Source organism: Papio anubis, chromosome 16, assembly GCF_008728515.1.
Source record: "Papio anubis isolate 15944 chromosome 16, Panubis1.0, whole genome shotgun sequence".
NCBI lineage: Eukaryota > Metazoa > Chordata > Mammalia > Primates > Cercopithecidae > Papio > Papio anubis.
The window spans coordinates 28707970-28733990 of record NC_044991.1 but is presented as its reverse complement, the minus strand read 5'-3'; the positions used below and the strand labels follow the sequence as shown (position 1 = coordinate 28733990).

General features: G+C 42.5%; 1 pseudogene and 2 gene segments (V, D, J or C); all 3 read left to right on the top strand.

Moving 5' to 3' along the window:
• The first annotated feature begins 3525 nt into the window (after positions 1 to 3525).
• Positions 3526 to 6052, top strand: LOC101019773. The segment is given in 2 exon segments: positions 3526 to 3748; positions 3852 to 6052. Coding segments are annotated over 2 exon segments (366 nt in total).
• Positions 6053 to 12697: 6645 nt separating this feature from the next.
• On the top strand, positions 12698 to 14040 carry LOC110740619 (annotated as a pseudogene).
• Positions 14041 to 22254: 8214 nt separating this feature from the next.
• Positions 22255 to 26021, top strand: part of LOC116270763 — a 77938-nt gene continuing 74171 nt past the window's right edge.

The window sequence follows — 26021 nt, the reverse complement described above, 5'->3', positions numbered from 1 at the left end:
TCAAAATCAGCTGGAAGGGATGGTTCTGAATGTTCTCTCCACAGGGAAATAAGATGCCAGACACCACGATTTGATCATGACACTACGTATACATATATCAAAACGTCCCTTGCACCCTCTGGTTACATACATACACTCTATAGCAATGAAACTGCCATCAAATGTTGGTAGAATTCATTCTAACTGGAGTGAGATAGAATCTGAGTGTGGTTTCATTTATGTTTTGGTGTGAATCAGCCACGTTGATAATCTTATCTTTTACCTGTGCATCAACCTCATGTTTTCCGGTCCTCTGCCCACTTTTACACATCAAATTAAAAACAAATTAACAATAACTTGGCAAATATAACTAATCATGCAAACACACAAAATCAAAACCACCACTCAGATTTCATCTCGCTCTAGATGGAATGGATACTACAAAAAAAAAAGGTGAAAAATATTAAGACAAAAAATAATGGTGTGGATTTCCACAGAGGGGGAACTTGTCTCCACAATTCGTGGAAACATCAACTAGCATACACACTAAAGAAACCACTTGGAGTTTCCTCCAAACCTTAAAACTACAACTACCATTTCATCCAGCAATTCTACCACTAGGTGTATATACGAGTACATGAAATCAAGCCACGGAAGAGATTATCTGCGTTCCCAGGTGGAATCCAGCACTATGCAGAATGGCCAAGATAAGAAATCAGCCTGCCTGTCCATCCGCAGATGAAGGGATAAGGAAACTGTCCCATGTGTAGACACTGGAATACTCTTCAGCTAGAAAAATACAACGAAATCCCATCACGGGAGCCACATAGCTGCACCTGGAGGACATGATGGTAAATGAAATGAGCCAGGCAGAGACAGACAAACCTCGCATCCTCTCACTCATGTAGAAGCTGAGAAACTTTATCTCTAAGACCTAGAAAGCATAATCATGGTTACCAGAGGTTGGCGGGAGGAAGGGAATGGGCAGGGATTGGAAAGGTGTACAAAGTTCCCCACAGATGAGAGGAAGAAAATCCTATTTTTCTATTCCACAGCAGGGTGACCAGGGTTAACAGATCACTGCATCTTCAAAACAGTTGGGAAGGAGGATACAGAAGCTTCTCATCACAAAAGAATAAACAATGGTACAAAATAACAGAGACACTAAATACCCTGATTTCGTCATTCCACAATGTATGCAAAGACCAAAATGTCGCACTCTACCCCCTCATGGTATTCCTTTACTATTTGGCAAATTTATTTCAAGAAATATAAATACATGATGCTAAAATTCACATGGGACCTTGAATCACCCTGAATTTCTTCCAAAACAGTCCTGAGACATTCAGACTACATCAGATGCATCTCACCCACTGATTTCAAATTTCATGGAAAAACTGAGTACCTGCTTCCACATAGCGCAGCGGAACACAAGGGAGAACCCAGAAGTAAACCCACACACCAAAAACCGTCTGACCCTCGACAGAATCCACAAAAATAAGCAAGGGGGAAAGGATGCCCTATTCAATCAACAGTGCTGGGGTAAGTGGCTAGCCATGTGCGGAAGAGTAACACTGGGCCCCTACCTCTAACCAGACACAAAAAGAAACCCCAGATGAATGAAAGATTTAAATGGAAGACCTCGAACTATTAGAATTCTGCAAGAAAACATACAAAATACCTTTCTCCACATAGACTCTGGCAAAGAATCTATTTGGCTATGTCCCCAAAGGAAATGACAACAAAACTTGACAAGTCAGGCTTAATACTCTAAAGAGCCACCACACAGCAAAATAAATTAGCAACAGAGTAACAGACAGCCTACAGAGTGGGAGAACATGTTCCCAAACTGCATCTGATCAAGGTCTAATATCTGGAATCTTCAATGATCTTATGCCAATCATTCAACAAAAAACAACAAAAAAATCCCGTTAATGTATGGGCAAGGAATGAGAACACACATTTCTCAAAGGACAATGTGCAAGTGACCAACGAAGAGGAAAACATGCTCAAACTCACTCATCAACAGAGAAATGCCAATCAAAAGCAGGTTGAGATACCATCCCACACCACTCAGAACAGCAATGACTATGTAGATAAAGAGAGATACTGGCGAGGCAGCTGAGAAGAGGAGATGCTGATGTGGTCTTGGTGGGGAAGCAAACTAGTACAGACACTGTGGAAAGAAGTTTGGAGATTTCTCAAAGAATTTAGAACTACCATCCAACCCCGCAATCCCACTCCTGAGGGTCTACCCAAGGAAAATATATCTTTTTATCTAAAAGACACAGGCACTTGTATGCTCATGGCAGTGTTATTCACAATGGCAAAGAAACAGAATCAACCTAGGCATTCATCAACAGTGGATAAGATAAAGAAAATATGGCAGGTGTGCACCACAAAACAGTACACGGCCCCCAAAAATCGCATTTTTGGCAGCAACATGGATGGAGCTGCAGGTCATTATCCTAAGTGAACTAAGGCCAGAACAGAAATCCAAAAGCCACACATTCTCACTTATAAGTGGGAACTAAACTATGAATGCACCTGAACATAAAGAAGGGAACGATGACACCAGGAATAACCACTAGACCAAAAAGAAAGGTCTGCATTTCTAAAAGGTTCCTTTACCCGCAAATCCACATATGTGTATTATTATTACCAAGTTAATAACAACAGTCAAAAATAAAAAGGGAAGCCATTAGTAGATAACCTTGGTCTTCCTCTTCATCCTTCTCCTCCACTGCATGGGCTGGGATGGTCCTCAGCATCTTGATCCCCCAGGTCACTGACATCAACTCCAAAACTCATGCCAAGAATGTCCTTCCCTCTTCTCTTTCCTTCGGGTCATAACGAGTGTCTATTTTTCCAGCATCTTTCTCCCAACCTGTGCTGATTCATCCACCCTCTGTATCCTCCTCCCTGGGACAAAAGGTCAAACTCATCTGCACTCTGAGCAGGAGCTACAGCAGCTGCCACGTAGACTGTCCCCAGCAGAGCTCAGAGATGGGCACCAGGTTCACGATGCCAGTGGGCAGTGGTGCTGTTATTGCATTCAGTGGGGATGGAGTGGTTGTCCAGGCACAGACAGACAATCACACAGCAAGAACAAATGTACATGCTGAAATTTAACAAAGACAGAATAAGGGACACTTGAGGAATAGTGGTCTCAATTGCAGAAACAGTGAGTGCCTCAATAGTTAGAAAACTGGGGCCACCTCTGCCATGGCTAGGATTCCTCTCTCCTTCATCCTCCTCAGTCATCAAAGATTCCATTGTGGGTAATCAAAGGATGCTGGGGCCTGCTACTCACTCCCAAAAAAACACCAGCAAGCATTTCAGCAGGGAAAAAAGAAAATGCTCACAAGGATGGGGTTAGATTTAGCCATAAACCAGATTGTGTGGCAGGAGGGAGAACACATCCCCCATCTTTTGGCCACTCAGAAATTGGGGGAGCTAATCTGGGGAAAGGCACCAACACCTATTCATTAGTGTTTCAGCCCTGTGTGGTCACGGGTCTGTGTGAGGTCTCAGCAGCTGCCTCTCTCAAGGTCTCCCCACAGGACAGCAGGGTGAAACCTGGGGCAGGAAGACAGGGGAAGCTGATTTGCATAAAGAACTTTTTTTATCCTATTGGGTCTGGGGAGGCATGAAAAGGCCCTGAGGAAAACAAACTCCAGCTGAGAGGCCTGAGAGCACTTGGCCTCCATAAGTGTCCCCACCATGGCCTGGATGATGCTTCTCCTTGGACTCCTTGCTTATGGCACAGGTCAGGGCTTGAAGGGACTCTATCCTTGGGGGGACCACAGAAAACAGGGTCCAGGTTACTGTCATCTGCATGATCACAACTGTGTCTCTCTTGTTCATTTTAGGAGTGGATTCTGAGACTGTGGTGACCCAGGAGCCATCGTTGTCAGTGTCCTCTGGAGGAACAGTCACACTCACCTGTGGCCTGAGCTCTGGCTCAGTCTCTACCAGTAACTACCCCAGCTGGTACCAGCAGACCCCAGGCCAGGCTCCGCGCACGCTCATCTACAGCACAAACACTCGTCCTTCCGGGGTACCTGATCGCTTCTCTGGCTCCATCCTTGGGAACAAAGCTGCCCTCACCATCACGGGGGCTCAGGCAGACGATGAATCTGATTATTACTGTACGCTCTACATGGGTAGTGGCATTTCCACGGCGATTTAAACCTATGAGGAAGTGCAACCAAAACCTCTTAATATACTCACAACAGTTCAGCCCTTACAGATGGGAGGGAAAGTGAGAGGATGGAAATGGTCAACACGGTGAGTGAGGAGTCTCCTTGCCCTAGTCTCTGATGCAGGGGTTCACTGCCAGGCGCCTCTCCCAGTCTCTCCCCGGGTGTGTCCACCTCCCCAGTGTGACTGTTCCATGGCTGTGCTTCCTCTCCACTGAGAATAATGTGGAAGGAGAATTATCTACAAAATATATAAGCTCACAGTGAGTCACAGAGACCCCTGTGCCCCAGGAAGACACTTCTTACTCAAAGAGAATTAACAGGCATATGCTCATTCATTAATTTGATCATGGAGGCTGACTTAATATTTTATTTATCACTGAAGTGGGAGCATTTTCAAGGAGCTTGTTCAAAATGCAATTCTCCAACCTAACCTACTAAGTCAGAAACTTGTGTTGGTGCCAGATAGCCTGTATTTAACACCTGCACATGAGATTTTTCATTAGTGTTAATGTTTGGGAAGAACCTACTTTTATTATTATAAAATTATTCATAGGGATTTCCATTTAAAATGATGTCAGGTTAATATTCCATAATCCTATTCTCCTAAATTCCCATCTAAAACCCCCCAAATACTCAGAAACAGATTTTTAAATCTCAAGCCATAGCAAAAATTATAAGTTGATTTATGCAGACAGACTTGGGAGGAATTTTGAAAAGCATAAGTTCTTAGGTGCCAGGTGTGCTGACTCGTGCCTATAATCCCAGTAATTCGGGAGGCTGAGGCAAGAGGACTGCTTGAAGCCAGGAGTTTGAGACCAGTATCTTCCACATAGCGAGACTCCATCACCACGAAAGAAAAAAAAAAAGATATGTCCCTTCAGGAATTTCGAAAAACATGTTTCCTTAGGGTATATTTAGTGGTTCATATGAATATCTGTTACTGAAAACCATCCCATGGAAGACTGGCTTCCAGAATCCCTTCTCCCTCCCACTGAGCTCACCTACCCGTGGCTCTGGCTCTCACGGCCTTTGTAGGACACAGGGCTCAGCCTTCCCCATCCTCCACCTCTAATCACAGATTGTTCCACAGGATCACGGTTCCACTGAGATCCTCTCCCATAGATGCGTACTTGTCCTGAACAGTGTCTCTTAACACAATGTTGGCAAGACGGGAAGGACTGAGGGGTGACGGAGCCTTGTAGCCACCAGAAGATGGCAGTAACATCACTGCTGAGCTTTGCTGGGGCAGACTCAGGCTCCCACCCTCCTCCCTTCCTCTGACTCTTTCTTCTGGCCACCCAGGGTCCAGGAGCTTTCTCCACTCGATCAAGGCTCTGGGGTCACCTCAGAGAACCTCTCAACAAGACAGAGGAGGTGCTTCAGGGGATCTAACACAAGTGAGGGCAGATTTTAAGACTGTCCATGCACAGAAAACCCTAAGAAAAGAAACAAACCAGCCCTACTTGTGTCTGTGCATCTGAGTCCTTAGGACTGTTTTCCTGATCTCCTGGCTGAGTTAAGATCGCAAATGTGTGATTTATTATCCAGATCAAGAGAAATCCATGACAGTTTATGAAGACAAAGATGACAACTACCCTATCTACTTGTCACACAATTAAGACACTGGCCTTAGATCTGTCAGTACCCTGGAACATTCTGGAAGAAGAGGGTGAAGGTTACTTGGCAAGTGTTGGGACTCAGACATGAGGATCTCATGATGACCCAGAGGGATTAAGGTGGGATCAGTTGTGAGGGTGGAAAATGTGGATTTCCTAAGGCCATTTTATTGGTCCTTTTCTCATTGCAAAGGATTTAAACTGAAATGAACATGATTTTTCTAATAAATGGTTATGAGGCTTTCCATTAAATTTAATTGCATTTCATGCCTTAATGAAAATAAATATAGAAAATAAGAAATAAAATATACTTCCATAACGCATTACAGATTGTTATCTTTAAACTAGAGGGGATCATTACTTTTAAAGAAAAGTTACTAGGGTTGTTTGCATTTTAATCTGGGATCCTACATGATGGCTACAGATACAGCTGTTGTTCGAGGTTTTAGCCTGGAGTCTCTGCCAATTCAATAATAGAGGCAATAAAAATAGACGCAAGTATTATACAGGCAGAATTCATTTATTTTGAGAGTTTTGAATGCTATGAATATCTACCAAGAATAAAATAAATTGTACTGAAAATTTATTAGAATAAATTTAAAAATGCCAAATTCACAACTGATAAAATTATAAACAGTTAAAAATTCTTACATTTTTCTGTCTCAGTATAAAAAACAAACATTTAATGTATCTATTAGAAAATAATTAGCAATTTTGTAAATGATATAAAAGAAAATTTGAACAAATGGTGAAACATTTTCTTATCTGCGGACACCAAATTAAAAAAATTCAGGCCAGGTGCAGTGGCTCACACCTGTAATCACAACTACTTTGGGAGGCCAAGGTAGAAGGATCTCTTGATCCAAGGAGTTTAAGACCAGCCTGGGCAGGGATGAGTGCGGTGGCTCCCACCTGTAATCCCAGCATTTTGGGAGGCTGAGGTGGCAGATCACGAGGTCAAGAGATCAAGACCATCCTGGCCAACATGGTAAAACCCTGTCTCTACTAAAAATACAAAAATTAGCCATACATGGTGATGCATGCACACCTGTAGTCCCAGTTACTCGGGAGGATGAGGCAGAAGAATCGCTTGAACCAGGGAGGCAGAGGTTGCAGTTACCCAGATTGCAACACTGCACTGGTGACAGAGCGAGATTCTGTCTAAAAAAAAATTAGCCTGGCATGGTTGCATGTGCCTATAGTTCCAGCTACTAGGGAGGCTGAGGTTGGAGGATTGCTTGAGCCTGGGAGGTCGAGGCTGCTGTGAACTGAGACTGTGCCACTGGACTCCAGCCTGGGTGACAAAGTGAGACCCTGTCTCGAAAAAACAAAAAATGAAAAAAACAAAAAAACCCCGAAAATAAAAAAAAAATTCAACAGCATGCAGATTAGTAATGTTAGTGCTTTATTTTTTAAAATAGTGGTTAACTTATATGGATTTTCCTCTGAGAAGGTGCACTGGAGGGTGTCAGCAGAGCAGATAGGCCAGATCCCTCAGATATCAGAAGCAGGGATTTATGGTAAATGAAAAACGCCAGTAACTTGTCAGCTTGCACAGGCGGCTATGCCCGCTCTGTGTCAGGCTCTGTGTCAGTAGTAGTGTGTTCCATGAGTCCTTTTCAGAGTCCTGGATGCCATCTATGCTCACTCAGCCAGGCCTGTCACCTGGAAGTAACAGGCAACTCCTCCTGCACTGGAATGAGTGGCAGAGTCAGGTGAATAACGTGGCCTGGCCACACCACCTCTCAGCGAAAGTCCCCAATGGTGATGCCCCATAGTTCCCAATCCTTCTTAAGTGTAATTAACTCACTTCAATTGAATTAAAAAAATCAATCACTTCACTATGACACATAAGGACATTCACTCTCTGGCTTTAACGATCCTTGCCTGCCTTGTCATTATAATTCCATGTGCCCAATACTGTCAAAAGATGTATTTTGCCATACCCTCCACATGCATTTCATATCTGTGATTCTTATTTCCAAATTCTGTCTCTCTTCTAGGAATACGGTGTGTTTTATTTGTCCTGCTGCAGGATTCCTCTCTCCACTCAGATTAAATTATGAAATTCCAGATAAAAAATTAACTTGGAATACTGTTGAATCAATAGCAGAAGTAAGCAAAATAATAAAGATATTTCAAAATGCAGATTGATTTTTTAAAAGTAAAAATGTCACATACTTCACCTAGAAGATAACAGGCTGTACTACAAATTCATTAATGGGCCAGTCATGTCCCTGAACTTAACCTCTGTCTTCTCGGGTGAAGTTACAGGCCAGGACAGCATCAGCCACCCACACTCCTAGTGGTGGAAGCTGGGAGCAGAGGCAGGAGCCTGTGCCTGTGGCCTTGGCTGGGTGAAGGATGACATTTCCAAGGCTTCTTGCTTGGCAGCCATCCTCACGTGCAGATGGCCTGGCAGCAGCACTGCAAAACCCAAGCATAGGATGCCCCCCTGCATGACCCAGTGGTAACTGTGGTGGCCATTGGCATCTGGGGCAGATGCAGCCATATGAGTTGGCGGGCTGTGGCAGCCACCACAATGATGGTTTCCACCCCTCCCGGGTGGTGGTGGCTAAAACCCCACAGTAGGATTTTCAACTGCAGTGGTACCATTAAGCAGAGCTCCTGGAGGAGGACTGGAAGCAACTGCTTGCATCGAAAGACTGTAGCTATAGTGGAATTATTGAACCACATCATATTTGCAGCAAAGATGTAGAATGTATTACAGATTATAGGAAGCAGTAGTTGAAGTTAATCTAGTAGAGAGCCATGAACATGAGAAGGAAGCTGTCTATTGGGTGGATGCTATCATAGCCACAGGAGGTGATGGTGTAATGCTTCTACCAGTGAGTAAAGTTTTGTACAAACTTAAACCAGTTATGGGGTAAGCCCTGGTCCAGCACTACCTGAGGGTCACTTATGTTGGCCTATTCAATACACACATTTCTTCCCAGAAGCCTTACCAAAGGTCTATAGTAGTGAGTTCAGTATGGAGGCAGTAATCAGATCATATCTGGAAGGAACCGGCATAAACTCCAATCCTGTGGGACATCGTGGACAGCAACTAAATTCAAATCAACAGAGTAGAGCCCTTGACATTGAAAGAGTTTGTGGTGAAAGATCTGAGGCTTCAGGACTCTGACATTTGTGAATGAGAGCACTAAACGAAGTCGTTATTGGGTAATGTCTATCCAGAATATCTTATGCTTGGGCTATGGCACTGGGTAATCTAAGAAGTAGACCCGCTCTAAAAGATTGGTTTCCCACTGTGAGATTTCAGTTGATAATGGTCCATGGAAAAAATGGAAGAGTTCAGGGCTCAATGTGTGAACTGGAGCAGGATCAAAAGTCATTCAATATTAACAGGGTTGCAAGTCAGGCTGTGGAGCATGATTAAAATATTGCAAATGACAAGGACATTTGAGTCTTGCATTCAACTGAGAATTGATAGAATAACAAATAAATATAATGAATCACTGTTCTAGAGTCCAAAACAGCCAAAAGTAATTTTCAGTATACAAGAACTAAAAAGTAAGCAGTTTTCTCAAGCATCCATGAGCATTGTTTCTCCTGACAGATTTGTGCTTGTTCTCACTGCTGGGACACCTGCATGGTTGTAGATGGAGGAACGTCTTTTGATGTTCCTATTTTTATATCAGACAAAAGAGACTTTAAAGCAACAACAGTTATAACAGACAAAGAATGGCATTATATAATGATAAAAGGATCAGTCCAACAGAATGATATCACAATCCTAAATATATATGCACCTAATACTGGAGCTCCCAAATTTATAAAACAATTATTACTAGACCTAAGAAATGGGATACATGGCAACACAATAATAGTAGGGGACTTTAATACTCCACGGACAGCACTAGACAGGTCATCAAAACAGAAAGGCAATAAAGAAACAATGGACTTAAATTATATCCTAGAACAAATAGATTTAACAGATATTTACCTAGCATTCTACCCAACAACTTCAGAATATACCATATTTTAATCAGCACATAGAACATTCTCCAAGATAAATCATATGATAGGCCACAAAACAAGTCTCAATAAATTTAAGAAAATTGAAATTATATCAAGTACTCTTTCAGACCACAATGGAATAAAACTGGAAATTAACTCCAAAAAGAACCCTTAAAACTATACAAATACATGAAAATTAAATAATCTACTCCTGAACGACCTTTGGGTCAACAATGAAATCAAGAAGGAAATTTAAAAATTGTTTGAACTGAATGATCATAGTGACACAACCTATTAAAACATCTGGGATACAGCAAAACTAAGAGGAAACTTCATAGCATTAAATAGTCTGAAAGAGCATGAACAGACAATCTAAGGTCACACCTCAAGGACTTAGAGAAACAAGAACCAACCAAACTCAAACCCAGAAGAAAAGAAATAACAAACATCACAGCAGAACTATATAAAATTGAAACAAAAATACAGAAGACAAATGAAACAAAACTGGTTATTTGAAGAGAGAAACAAAATCGGTAGACCATTAGTGAGATTAACCAAGAAGAAAAGGGAGAAGATCCAAATAAGTTCAATTAGAAATGAAATGGGAAAATTACAACCAATACCACAGAAATACAAAAGATAATCAAGGTTACTATGAACACCCTTACGCGCACAAACTAGAAAATCAAGAGAGAGGGATAAATTCCTAGAAAACAAGTTATTATTTGAAAAAGACTATGGCTGGGTGCGGTGGCTCATGCCTGTAATCCCAGCACTTTGGGAGGCCGAGGTGGGCGGATCACGAGGTCAGGAGTTCGAGACCAACCTGGCCAACATGGTGAAACCCCGTCTCTACTAATAATACAAAAATTAGCCAGGCTTGGTGGTGCATGCCTGTAATCCCAGCTACGCAGGAGGCTGGGGCAGGAGAATCGCTAGAATCTGGGAGGTGGAAGTTACGGTGAGCCAAGATTGTGCCATTGCACTCCAGCCTGGGCAACAAGAGTGAAACTCCATCTCAAAAAAAAAAAAAAAAAAAAAAAAAAAAAAAAGACACTTGAACACGTTTATAGCAGTACAATTTACAACTGCAAAAATACGGAACCAGCACAGATACATGTCAACTGATGAGTGAATAAGGAAAAAGTTGTTTTTTAATTTTTAGTAGGAATTTCACTCTTGTTGCCCAGGCTGGAGTGCAATGGTGTGATCGCAGCTTACTGCAACTTCTACCTCCCAGGTTCAAGTGATTCTCCTGCCTCAGCCTCCTAAGTAGCTGGGATTATAGGCATGCGCCACCACACCTGGCTAATTTTGTATTTTTAGTAGATACGATGTTTCTCCATATTGGTCAGGCTGGTCTCGAACTCCCAACCTCAGGTGATCTGCCTGCCTTGCCCTCCCAAAGTGCGGGGATTTCAGGCATGAGCCACTGCACCCAGCCAAAAATGTGATCTCATATATATATATGGTATATACATATGCACCATGAAATACTACTCAGACATAAAAAGGAATAAAATAATGGCATTTGCAGCAACCTGGATGGAGTTGGAGACCGTTATTCTAAATGAAGAAACTCAGGAATAGAAAATCAAACATTGCACGTTCTCACTTATAAGTGGGAGCTAAGTTTTGAGGATGCAAAGGCGTATGAATGACATAATGGACTTTGGGGTCTCGAGGGGAAGGGTGTGAGGGGGGTGATGAATAAAATTCTACATATTGGGTATAGCGTACGCTGCTTGGGTGATGGGCGCATCAAAATCTCAGAAATCACCACTAAAGAGCTTTTCCATGCAAACAAACACCATCTGTTCCCCCACAACTACTGAAATAAATAAAACTGAAAAAGGGGAAACATTATCACTAAAAAAAAGAATGAGAATGGGTTCTATAGTACATACATGAAACACAATAGTTTTGGAATTGTCTTAGTACTGTGGTGGCTTTCATTTAGTTTATGTTGTAAATGTTACTTATTACCTCTGTAGAATAAAATGTTACTGCCTTTCTTTTTTCCCATGATGATAATTTATTTATTTTTGGAGGAACTCAGTTTTGTGTAACTCTTGATCCACTTAGGATAAGCAGTCTGAGAACGTCTGCAAGAAGTTCCCAGTGTTGCATGATGAAATAGTTGGTATCTCATGCCATTTATTGAAGGTGTTTTGTTTATTTACTGGTGAAAATGTTTAATTGACAAACATTTATTGAAAATCCACTCTGTGCCATGTACTCCTATATCAGGTGTTAGACATACATTGATGAATGACACAGACTCTATCCTGATGGAAATGGCGTCTAGTGGGCACCGGAGTAAGTTCTGTGAGTGTCAGGATGAACAGTCAAATTGAGCACTCTTAGATTTGCCAACATTTAACATGTTGTTCTTACCATAAATGTTAGTGTACAAAGGTAATCTAAGTTGTAATGTATATCCAGAAATATCTGTTTTTCTTAGTTAAGGGTATCTGCAAGACACTCACAGCAAATACTTTATAGTATGCATCAGATATAAATAAAAGTAAATGAAGTCAAAAGTGTTTTTCTCAGAGCTGGATCTAGTTTCCTACTTGACTTTTTAAAGACACACATAAAATATTGCATTATAAAGAAGTACTGTTCCACACTATGGAAACTCCCCTAATAGTTTTTATTTTTTTATTTTTTTATTTTTTTTGAGACGGAGTCTCGCTCTGTCGCCCAGGCTGGAGTGCAGTGGCGTGATCTGGGCTCACTGCAAGCTCCGCCTCCCGGGTTCATGTCATTCTCCTGCCTCAGTCTCCCGAGTAGCTGGGACTACAGGCGCCCGCTACCTCGCCCGACTAGTTTTTTGTATTTTTTTTAGTAGGGACGGGGTTTCACCATGTTAGCCAGGATGGTCTTGATCTCCTGACCTCGTGATCCGCCCGTCTCGGCCTCCCAAAGTGCTGTGATTACAGGCGTGAGCCACCGCGCCCAGCCTCCCCTAATAGTTTTAAAACACTTTCTTAAAAAATGCCAACTCCATCTTTAATCTGAAGGAAATCTGACTGTCCAAATAGCTCTGTTGATATGTAACATATGAATACATTATGTACTGTGTAAAATTACTTATAAGACACATTTTAAAAGATTTTTAAAATACTTAATGTGCTCACTTTGTGCTATAACTTCTAACATTTCATCTCTCTGGTGATGACTTACTTGCAAGAGATGAGGGGCGGCAGGGTGCAGGTGCAGATTGTGGTTGGATGGGTTGGCTGATCCCAGGGTCCTCTGAGCTAGTCTCAGAATCGCTGTCGCCATGACCAGTCAGTTGCAGGGGATCCAGCAGCTGCTGAAGGCTGAGAAGTGGGCCACTGAGAAGGTGTCAGAGGCCCACAAGCAAAAGAACCAGAGGCTGAAGCAGGTCAAGGAAGCAGCTCAGGCTGAAATTGAACAGTGCTACCTGCAGAGGAAGAAAGAGTTCAAGGCCAAAGAAGCTGCGGCACTGGGATCCCATGGCAGGTGCAGCACTGAAGTGGATAAGGAGACCCAGGATAAAATGGCCATCCTCCAGACCTACTTCCAGCAGAACAGGGAAGAAGTCGTGAATAACTTCTTGGCCTTTGTCTGTGACATTCAGCCAGAAATACATGAAAACTACTGCCTAGATGGATAGGAGAAGAGAGAAGCACCAGTTGCACGGACTGGCATTTTAAGTGCTCTTGTGGAATAACAAGCTCTAGCAAAGTTCTAGGTATATTCTTACGAGAAGGGCTTGAATTATTTTATTATTTTGTACACAGTTGTTCCCTTCACTTTTTAGAGAGGAGCGAATTTACCTTCTGTGTACAAACTTAGAACTAAAGATTTCATCTCTTTACCTCAATTTTCTTAGAAATTTAATAGTTACATGCTGTTTTTCTATGCCTTTTGGTTCAAGCAAAATGTATCAGTGACGACTTTTTCCTTTTTAGATCTAATAAAACAACAACAACAAAACAATTGTTTGAAGAAAGAAATGGGGGAAAAAAAGAAAAAAAAAGAAGAAAGGAATGGTTTAAATATTCCCCTCCCCCAATGCTTTATTGAAGTTCAGGGACTTTATCCGTGAAAAAGTAGTAAATAGTCATTTGTAACCTATGTAAAGCAGCAGCCAGTCTTAAAAGTCACCCATTCCTTCCAACAGTTAGAACAGTGACCGCTAGTATAATTGTTTGGGCTGCTTTTAGTTTCTCTTAATCAAAATTACTAGATGATAGGTTGGGCACAGTGGCTCATGCCCGTAATCCCAGGACTTTGGGAGGCTAAGGCAGGTGGATCACTTGAGGCCAGGAGTTTGAGACCAGCTTGGCCAAAATGGCTAAACCCCATCTCTACCAAAAAAAATTTATGTATATAAAAATACATATATAAATATGTATTTTTTTTATGTGTGTGTGTGTATATATATATATATATGCATGCTTGTGTGGTGGCACACACAAGTAATCCCAGCTACTCAAGTGGTTGAGGCATGAGAATCGCTTGAACCTGGGAGGCAGAGGTTGTAGTGAGCTCACAACACTGCACTCCAGCCTGAGCGACAGAGAGAGACTAGACTCCGTCTTAAAAAAAAATTACTAGATAATAGAATTCAAGAATTTGTTACATATTGTCAGTACTTGGTGTACTGACAATCATTTAAAATTAAAGACTCTTTAATTTAAATGTGTCATCCAAACAAATCAAAGAAATGAGAGGCAAAAGATGTCAGAATAGCAGAAATGGTTTTCTGAATGAGTTAACCTTTTAATAGCAAGAATATGTGAATAAAATCAAATTATCATTTAAAATATTCATTAGAATAAAATTATCAAGTTTATAATTAATACAGTAAAACATATTTTTTCTTATATAATTTAAAACATATTTCAGAATGTTTATTATTCTGCTCTCATCAAAATGATAAACTTCAAGTGTATGTATAAAACAACCACAAAATTCAGCAATACAGGAGATAATTTGAACAAATGGTGAAATATTTACTAACCTGAACACAGAAACTAAAAATTTCAGCAAGTAGGAGATACATATTGCAGACATATTGTATTATTGTATTACTGTGTATTTTATGTGTTTTCTCTTAAGATAATGCACAGGTGGGTGTCAGCAGAAGGGAGAGCACAGGCCCTTCCCATGCCAGTAGCAGGAGTTAGTAAATGACAAACACCAGTCACTGATCACCATGCAGGCGTGGCTGCGCCCTCTTTGTCTCAGCTCCACGCTAGAGGTGATGTGTCCCGTGTGCTAAGGGTCACCTCCTTCTGCACTGGAACAAGCAGCAGAGTCATGTGGATAATGTGGCCTGACCCCACCACCTCACATGAAAAGCCCCAAACAAGTATGTCTGCTGTTTCCCAACTTGCAGGGTTCTCTATTAGGCTCTTGTTCCCGGTCTGGCCACTTGGCCTCATTTACTACTCTGGGTTTCTGTCTGAGGATGAGGGTGATGATTACTGATCAGGGTGTGGAAGGAGCCAAATGCTAAATCAGAGCATCTGCCCCACAGGGAAATAAGGCACAAGTCTCTTGTCTGATCCCACACTATGACCTCTAGACCCACTCCCCCCTCTTGTCACCAAAACCAGAATCAGGAAAAATTTCTGCAGGCATTTCTCCATCCTGGAACAAGGATCTGAGACTCTTCACTGAATCTGTGACCTTCTATCTAGCCAATATTTATATTGAGCTATTAAGATAAACATCTTAGCCTGGTCATTGCCACACAGGCAGGCAAGGCAGCTCAGGTGGAAAATACTTTTGGTCATCCCATATGTTTCACGTGTCCGTGTGAAGAGATCACCAAACAGGCTTTGTGTGAGCAACATGGCTGTTTATTTCACCTGGGTGCAAGTGGGCTGAGTCTGAAAAAAGAGTCAGCTAAGGGTGGTGGGATTATCATTAGTTCTTATAGGTTTTGGGATAGGTGATGGATCTCACAAAGTACATTCTCAAGGGTGGGGAGAATTACAAAGAAATTTCTTAAGGGTAGGGGAGACTATAAAGAACATCGATCAATTTGGGTGGGGTAGAAACAAATCACAATGGTGGAATGTCATCAGTTAAGCTATTTTCACTTCTGTGGATCTTCAGTTGCTTCAGGCCATCTGGATGTATATGTGCAGGTTACTGGGGATATGATGGCTTAGCTTGGGCTCAGAGGCCTGACATTCCTGTCTTCTTATATTAATAAGAAAAATAAAACAAATGGTGGCGAAGTGTTGAGGTGGCAAACATTTTTGGGAGTGGTATGGAGAGATAATGGACAATGTTTCTCAGGGCTGCTTCAAGTGGGATTAGGGACGGCGTGGGAACCTACAGTGGGAGAGATTCAACTGAAGAAAGATTTTGGGGTAAGGGGTGATATTGTGCGGTTGTTAGAAGGAGCATTTGTCATACAGAATTATTAGTGATGGCCTGGATGCGGTTTCGTATGAATTGAGAAACTAAACGAAAGACACAAGGTCCGATTAAGAGAAAAATAATAACAGGTATTAAAGGACTAAGAACTGGGAGTACCCAGGACATCCAATTACAGAGTGTCAAAGGGGGTTCAGCACAATTATTTGCTTGGTTGGCGAGTTTTTGGGCTCTATCCTTGAGTTTTTTTTTTTTTTTTTTGAGACGGAGTCTCGCTCTGTCGCCCAAGCTGGAGTGCAGTGGCCGGATCTCAGCTCGCTGCAAGCTCCGCCTCCCAGGTTTACACCATTCTCCTGCCTCAGCCTCCCAAGTAGCTGGGACTACAGGCGCCTGCCACCTTGCCCAGCTAGTTTTTTTTTTTTTGTATTTTTTTTTAGTAGAGACGGGTTTCACCGTGTTAGCCAGGATGGTCTCAATCTCCTGACCTCGTGATCTGCCCATCTCGGCCTCCCAAAGTGCTGGGATTACAGGCTTGAGCCACCGCCTATCCTTGAGATTTTTTATGTTGTCATATACCAGGCCAGATCGATTTAGGTAAAAATAACATTCTTCATTTAAAAATATACAGAGTCCTCTCTCTCTCTCTCTTTATTTTTTTTTAGCAATGAGTAAGTCAGGACCTCATCAGATTTGGAGGAAAGAGAAAAAAGAGTCTCCCCATCCCTAACACTTTGACACTTCCTTGAAATTGGATTACATGAGATAGAAACAAAGAAGAAGAAGAAGGCAGGTGTCATAACGACTCTCAGAAGCCACTGAATCTGTGTTCATGATGCATTATTGTGCCAGCTGCCTCCCTCTTCTTGTGAAGGCCTTTCTTTATTCCTTGAGATGTGCTCATCATGAAACAGCTACAGGCCTATCATCTGCTTGCCTTGCCAGTTACAGCAACCATGAAAATAAATTTGCAGCATCCTATATAGCCTGAATATTCTCAAAAGATGATCCCAATAGCTCTAATCACAAAATACGTTTTCCGCAGAGTAGCTATATGTACATGCTCTCAGCTTATGTAAACTTGTGTTTTTATTGGTCTTAAAGCAAAATTTTTCCTAACATTGAGAAAAGAACTAAAGTCCTCTGTCATTATACGAAGAAAGATACAGCATCTAATATCGTGAACTTCTCTATTTTAAGATGTTTTCAGACATCAAGACTGGATAATAAAATTATTTAACAATTCATAACACAAATTTAGAAATGAAAAAAAGGTTTATACTATACTACTAACACATTTTGTTTGAGCATGGTTGTCTTATAACTTTTTGGGAGTTGAATGAAAATAACTGCTACTTGTGAGAAAACTGAAATAGACTAGGATATAGTAGATAGAGATAGAAAGAAAAGGTACATTAACCGTGCCACATGGCAAAGAAAGTTTACAGTCTGTAGTCATTAAATGTACTTGCTTATAATTATATAACCAATGATGTATAATTTTAAATGCAATTTAGTCAAATTCAGAACGTTTTATACTTAATGTATGTTTCTGAAAGAAATATAAAATCTATTGAATGAGGGAGATACTTTATATGTGTAATTACTTATAAATAGAGAAGACTTTTGCAATAGTTTGTACACTTTCGCTATAAACTATAATTCAAGAGATTCAGTAAGAGTAGCTTTTTGTAACTTAAATATGCTATAATTTCTTTGCATACATTTTTGCCTTTGATCATGTATTTTATTTAACTTGCTAATATGGTAGAGAATGTACATACAGTAAGATTACAGTAAGAATTACTAAAATAATGGTCCATGACAAATTTAGTTTTAAATGCAATGGGAAAAAAAAGTTTAATAAAAACAGAGATATTCAGTATGTGGCTTTTCATAGTTTGTCTCCTGTATTACTCCTATCATTTACTCTGTGTTTCTAAGGTTAAGCAATATTAAGATTAGGTGTAAGTGTTGTAATGTGCTTTTAATTATTAAATGTAAATGTATCACATGCCAATCATATTCAAGTTATGTATGATTTTAATAATTTTATACAGGTTGCTTTGAAAAGAGAGTAAATTTGAGTTAATATAACCAATAATCACAGAAATATTTATAGTGCAAATATTCTCAGCAATATTCAAATTGTTGGTTAATTCAAAACAAAGAGATACAAAGCAATATTTTGTATAATAATTTTTATCTAGCTTATGTTATAATATTTTAAATTCAGATTAATCACATACCATGATATAATGTTGTTGGTTTTGTTTTTTTGAGATAGTCTCGCCACTGTGTGATCTCGGCTCACTGCAACCCCTGCCTTCCAAGTTCACGTGATTCTTGTACCTCTGCCTCCTGAGTAGCTGGGATTACAGGAGTGTGCCACCATGCCTGTCTGTTATTATTATTATTTTTTTATTTTTAGTAAAGACAGCGTTTTGCCATGTTGGCCAGGCTGGTCAGGAACCCCTGGCCTCAAGTGATCCACCCACCTCCACTTCCCGAAGTGCTGAGATTACAGGCATGAGCCATAGCTCCCAGCCCTGATACAATGTTTGAAAGTAGTGGGTGAATGCTGCATTTGAGATAGTAGAGACCTATTTGGAGCATTAAGTGAATGCATCTTATTCTCTTGTTTCTTTTAATAATATATTCTTTACCATTCTATGCAATGGCTTATATATCTGCATATTTCCTAGGGCTGTCTACATGATACACAAATATTTGGATACATATAGTAATAAAAGTCACTCATCTAAAAACTTTTCAACCTGACACATAAATTCCGGTTATTTGAAAATGGAATGGTAAAGTGTTACTGAAGAACTTTTACTACGGTTCACATTTGGTAATATTTGCTAATTATTCTAAAAACAAAACCTGAAAAAACCTTGATCTCATAATGTAAACATCTGAGGTCTAAATTAATCAATAAAATAATTTTTGTGTTTTAATTATATTTTATTTTGATGCTGTCTGATTTCATAATAGATTTAATACTAGCTGAGGCTCATTAGAGATAAGCTACTGAATTATCATCCCATTAAGATAAATTTTGATTCAAGGAAGTAACATCTTAAGTTTACTATATTTAAATTTAGGAGGAATTCACTAAATCAAGTACCAAGATTTTATTTCTGCTACTAAATGGAAGATATATGTAAAATTTAAATACATTCCATTACTCAATTTATTCTTTAATGTCATGAGAGTGAATATAGACAGCATATTTTACAGAGCATACAAAGCTTTATCTTCATTGACTTACAAGTAAAATATATGTATGTATATATAAATAAATAATTATATATGTAATTTAGATATTAAATGACAGAATTTACTTACTTACTTGTGTATGATGGAATTGGATTCTAGTAATTATTCCAGGTACAGTAACTGGTTGAAAATGGGACATGAAGTAAACTGATACGCTTAAAAGTAACTACATCAAGTGAATTAATTATAATGTCTCCAAGCAAGGCAAGACCACCCACATGAGATAAGGAATGAGAGGCTACTTATTTTGACCAAGTTAGCTCAATGACTTGGGGAACCAAGGACTGCATGTACATGGATGTTTCTTTTGTACTTCCACCCCTGCCAAGAAATATGTTTCCACTGCAATATTTGGGAACGCATTATTTCCCAATTGATGCTTTCATTTTCATATAAGACAACAGTTGATACTCCAAAATCAACTTACATTTTAATTAACCAAATACAATGTTCCTAAAGACAAAGAGAAACATTTCATAACAATAAGAGTTAAGCCAACAGGAAGATAGGCAGTAGGAAAAAACAGAGAAAATCAATAAACCAAAATCAAATGCTTGAAAAGGTAACAAAATTGACAAATGTTTACTTAGGCTAAGCAAGATAAAAAGAGAAGAGACTCAAGTTGCTAAAATCAGCAATAAAAGAGAATCCATCACTGCTAGTAACACAAAATAAAAATAAAAGACAATGTAATGAAAGTCTTATGCTAAAAAATTAGATAGCCTAGATAGGATGGATGAAGTCCTAGAGTGATACAAACTAAAACAGACTAAAGGACTAAGGAGAAATAGAAAATCTATATAGACCTACAGAAGGTAAAAAGATTGGATTGTAATTTTAAAAACTTATAATAAAATTCCCATCTCAGGTAGCTATCACTCTGAGAAATTAATATCAATTGTTCACCAACTCTTGCAGAAAATAAAAGGGGAGACAACATTACCCAACTCGTCTTATAAAGCCAGAATTACTCTGACACCAAAGCTATATCACGAAACAATATGGACCAGTATCTTTCTTTATTTTTTTTCAGACAGAGTCTCACTCTGTCGCCCAGGCTGGAGTGCAGTGGCCCAATCTTAGCTCACTGCAACATCCGTTTCCCAGGTTCAAGTGATTCTCCCGCCTCAGCCTCCCAAGTAGCTAGGATTACAGGTGTCTGCCACCACATCCAGCTACTTTTTGTATTTTTAGTAGACATGGGGTTTCACCATGTTGGCCAGACTAGTCTCGAACTCCTGACCTCAGGTGATCTGCCAACCTCTGCCTTCCAAAGCGCTGATATTATAGGCATGAGCCACTGTGGCTGGCCCATTATTTAAATAAAATTAAAAATCTTTAACAAAATACTGCCAAACTGAATCCAGCAACATATAAAACAGATTACACACTATATGCAGATGTGATTTACCCCAGGAATGCTACATTGATTTCATATTTGAAAATCAATGCATGCAAAAACTGTATTAATAGAATAAAACACAAAAATACATGAGCATCTCCATAGAAAGCATTTGAGAAAATATTACAGATTTTCATCACAAAACACTCCAGAGTTATGGACAAGAAGATAACTTTCCGAAACTAGTGGTAGTTATCTATGAAACCCACAGCCATCATTATACTAAATCAGAATGACCACTCTCGCAAATTCTCCCTTTTTCGCCTTCCTGCTCCCATCACCCTCTTTTGCTCCACCATCTTCCCAAAAACATTTCCCCCCATCTTTTCCCAAAGCCTTCTCCCCTTTTCTGCCGCTCACCACCCTTTTATCGCCCTTCATCTACCCCAAAACTTTTTTCCTCAACCCCCAACCATCTTTTCACAATGCCTTCTCCCCACTACTGCTCACCAACCTCTTTTCCCCACTCCCACCCGTCTCCCACATGCCACTCTTTTTTCACCCTCCATCTACCGCAAAACTATTTGTCCATTGTCGTTTTCCCAACCCTCCTTCCCCTGCTGCTCGCCACCATCCTTTCCTCTCTCCATCTACCCAAAAACTTTTCTTCCCACTGTCTTTTCGCGAATCCTTCCCTCCCTCCCGCTCACTCATTTTCCACACTTTTACCAACCTGTCTTTACTCCTCCCACTTGCCACCCTCTTTTCACCCCCATCTACCCAAAAACTTTTTACCTACCATCTTTTTCCCCACCGTTTTCGCAAAACCTTTTCTCCCTCCTGCTCACCCTGCCGTTTTTCCCCCTCCTGTTTGCCAACCTCATTTCCCCCTCCATCTACCCAAAAACGTTTTTTTCCCACTATCTTTTCCCCATTGCCTTTGTGCAATGCCTTCTCCTGCTCACCACCCTCTTTTCCTCCTTCATCTACCCCCAAACTATTTTCCCCCTCTTACCACTCCGGTCACGCTGCAATCGCCATCTCGGCCACCAGTCACAGTGAGGCCAGCCGCGGTGCCCCAGGCTCCAGCCTCCAGCACTCGGCAGGGGTCTTCCGCTTCTCCTCTGCCTTTAAGTTGGGCACGGAGCAGCTCCCTGGACAAACACTAAAGAACCCGGCATGGTTTGACTCCCCCCACCTCAGCATGCTTTATATGTGGAGTTATGCAAATGAGTTCTGGGACTACATGTTCTGATTGGATGAGAGAAAAATCTCTGGTCCTACTCTGATTGGACTTTATTACCATGTTCTGATTGGATGAGAGCAAGTCTTAAGACAACCAATCAGAACATGATAATAAAGTCCAATCAGAGTAGGCCTAGAGGTTTCTCTCATCCAATCAGAACATGTAGTTCAGGAATCATTTGCATAACCTCTCTATATAAAGCATGTGTGGGAGGTGGGGCGGGGGCGTGCGCGCGCGGAGTCGGGGTGGTCGGGGAGTTTCTGTGTTGCACCTCTGTGCTGGGCTTAGAGGAGGAAGAGGAGAACAAGGGGAAAATAACTGCGACATAGCAGCTTGCTTCGTTGCTCTTGATCGTCGCACCGGAGACGGCAGCCACCAGAGCGGTAGGAGAGTGGCCCACAGCGGCAGCACGGCCAGAGTGGTAGAAAGGCCGTGGGTCAGGTATATTATCAGAACTGCACTGCTTGCGTGCGGTGGGGGCAGGTTGGGGGCGCTATCTGGGGCTCCATTGCCTAGGAGGGTTCTGGGCAGTATTGGGGACTGTGTTACCTGCGGAGGTAGAACAAGGGAAGGGGGACCGGGGGATGCTATTGAGGGCCGGGTTAGGTGCGCGATAAGGGTCCGTGCTAACCATCAAGGTGGGTTAGGTGTGTTACCGGGTCAGGAGCCGCTATGGGGGCTACCCTGGCTGTGGCTGGCGGGGGTTGGGGCACTTTCTGGGGCTGCACTGCTGGTGGTGGGTGGCGTGTTAGGGGTGCTATCTGGTGCAGTGTTGTCTGTGTCAGAGGGCGGGTTGGGTGTGCTATCCGAGGCTATAGTGCTAGCAGACAGGTTAGAGTCACTGTTGGTGTTGCACCGCTTGTGTCAATTCTTAGGTCGGGTGTCCTATTTGGGGCTACAATGCCGGCAGTGAGGGGCGGGTTGGGTGCACTATCAGGGGCTACACTGCCCAAGGTAGGAGGGTGGGTGTGCTATCCCGGGCTTCACTGCCCATGGCTGGGGGCTGGTTGGGGACGCTATCGCAGGTTGCTTTGCCAGTGGCAGGGGGTGAGTTGAGTGTGATATTGGGGACTACATTGCCGGCTGTGGGCGGTGGTGGTTGGGGGCGCTATCAGGAGCTTGCACTGTCAAGGGAGAGGCGGGTTAGGTGAACTATTGGGAGCTGCCTTGCCCGAGGTGGGGGGACGGGTTAGGTGCGCTATTGGGGGCTAAACTGCCCACAGCTGGGGGGGTTTAGGGGCTCTGTTGGGGGCGTTGCATTGTCAGAGGCGGGTTAGGGGCACTATCAGCTGCTGCACTGCCGGTGGCGGGTGTCAGGTTGGGGGCGCTATCGGGTGCTGCAGTGCTTGTGGGGGGGACGGGTTGTGGGCACTGTTGGTTGCTACGCCGCTGGTGGTGGAGTAGTTGGGGGTGCTATTGGGGTTACACTGTCAGCGGTGGCGGACAGGTTGGGGTGCTATCGTATGCTACACTGCCATGGGAGGGCAGGGGGTGGGGTGTTGGGGGCGCTATCTGAGGGCAGCATTGCTGGCAGTGGGGGGCGGGTTAGGGGCACTATTGGGGGCTGCACTGCCGGCAGCAGGCAGCAGAGGTGCCAGTGACAGCAGTGGCCTCCATGGAAGGGACCATCCTCCCCTCCATGGACTCCAGGCTGTACAAGGTGATCTCCTCCTGCTCGTACTCAGTGCAGAGGGCATACAGTGTTTCCGCAGGAATACTGAGCACGGCAGGGCCCCCCACACCCGCCGTGTTTATCTGGCTTACGTCCTCTTGCTCTGTATTGTGGAGACTGCCTGGTACACGGAGTAACGTGCACCACGTCGGGGACAGGGCTCTCTGGGTGGAGGCGTCAGGAATGAGAGCCCGCACTTGGGTGGTGAGGCCTGGCTGCGTCTGACTTTTTGCTGCTCCTGTTCCCCTAGGAGCGCAGCCCCGGTGGGCCCAGTGATTCCTGTGGAGTGGGGAGCCGGGCACTGTGGTGTCTCCAGTGCCCACCACAGGCTCCAGTTCATGGTCAGCTTGGGCTGAAAGGAGAGAGGGTGGACTTCGGAGGGTGGGTGTCAGTGCCTTCGCCGGAAACTGGCACCTGACACCCAGTGGCCAGCATGACCAAAGTGAGGCTCTAATGCTACCACTGCCTGCATCTGTCCTAGGTTTTTCTGGCTTTGCCCACCCAGCTGTCCGTGCCTACCTAGAGGAGGAGGAGGAGGGGCCGCCCTGCTGCATGCTGGAGGCTGGAGTCTGCAGATGGTGTGGTACTGTGGCTCGTATTGCTGCGGTTGGTGGCAGTGATGGAGACTGGAGACTGCAGCTCGACCCCAGCGATAGGAGGCTGGAGGTAGGAGGGTGCCCGTTGGTGGCCACGTGGTAGGATCCTTGTAGGGTGGGGCTGGTGCATTGAGGGTGATAGCAGTGGTGGTTGTATTGGCATGGGCATTAGTGGTAGCAGCAGCAGCAAGTCTGTGGGCCGGGAAGTGGGTAGTAGGAGGCCTGTGGGGCCCAGGCTGGCCTGGGGTGGGTAGGAACCAGTGGGTGCTGCGCTGTGGGCCTTGGTGGCAGCAGTGGAGGTGCGGCCAGGGCGAGGAGGAGTTCTCCCCTTTCTGCAGTCCCTGGAGGGCGCCTTCTTCCTGCTGGCTCTTGAGCCAGGCATGAGTGGCAGCATTGTCTCATTCTTAACAAAATTTAGGGGGTGACTATTTGTATATCTTTTTGCTTTTTTTTTTTTTTTGCGTTTTGTTGTGTTAATCTTGGACTTTTTCAAATATCATTAATCAGGGAGGGGAGAAAAGGTATCATAATAGGCTTTCTAATTCCGTCACTTGTTCTTTTTCCTTTCTTCCAGTCTTTTTTTCTTATCACCATCGTCTTGTTCCTCTTTATATTCTTACACTGCCGCTTATATTTCTGGTTTCTATTCTTGTTTCTTCTGTTCCTTCTGTTTTTTGTTTTCTTTGTTCCAAGCAATGGCCTTAACAAACCGAAACTGAGTTAAAAACAAACTACTTGTCAGTGTGCTGTACTTTAATTTAATTTATTTATTTATTTATTTTTTGAGACGGAGTCTCGCTCAGTCACCCAGGCTGGAGTGCAGTGGCACGATCTCGGCTCACTGCAAGCTCCGCCTCCCGGGTTCACGCCGTTCTTCTGCCTCAGCCTCCCAAGTAGCTGGGACTACAGGCACCCGCCGCCATGCCCGGCTAATTTTTTGCATTTTTAGTAGAGACGGGGTTTCACAGTGTTAGCCAGGATGGTCTGGATCTCCTGACCTCGTGATCCGCCCACCTTGGCCTCCCAAAGTGCTGGGATTACAGGCGTGAGCCACCGCGCCCGGCCTGTGTTGTACTTTTAAAATAATTGGTCCATTACTGTGTTTTAGAGATGAGGAAACAAAGTCGTTGCATAATGATTTAGTTACTTGAATAGCTATGCTTTTGTGATCCTGTTAATGCATTTTAAGTAGTTATGCAAGGAATCAAAAAATGAAGCATTAAATGCAAGTAGCAGTCATTTCATCTCTCTCCCATATAGTCTGAAGATAAATGCAAGTCATGGGGGGTAGTAAGTTCCAATTTATAAGATCATTAAGCGAACCACATTGCCTTCATTTTATTTCTTTGCCACGGTTTTCAAGAGCGATGTCATTTGCATGAGCAAACCTCGTGCATCACCACATCTTAGCAACAGGGAAGGGAAGGGGGGAGGATCATGTGTATAATGTTTTAACGCAAAGATTCACAACCAAAAACAAGGCTTTATTAACTTTCATCTTTAAGAACCTGCAGTGCTGAGCCCTGTTTATTCCTAGTATTACTGCCTTTGATATGAACTCTCTTAAGTGGTCCCTTTAGAAGCTAATGCATTCTATTGACTACTTTAAAGAAAGTCTCTATTGTATCATTTTTTTCAAGCCCACAGAAATGTATAAGGCCTATAGTTTTTGACACTTTTAATTATTTTTAAGGTTATGATCATGTAAAATACTGTTGATACATGTGAAAATATGC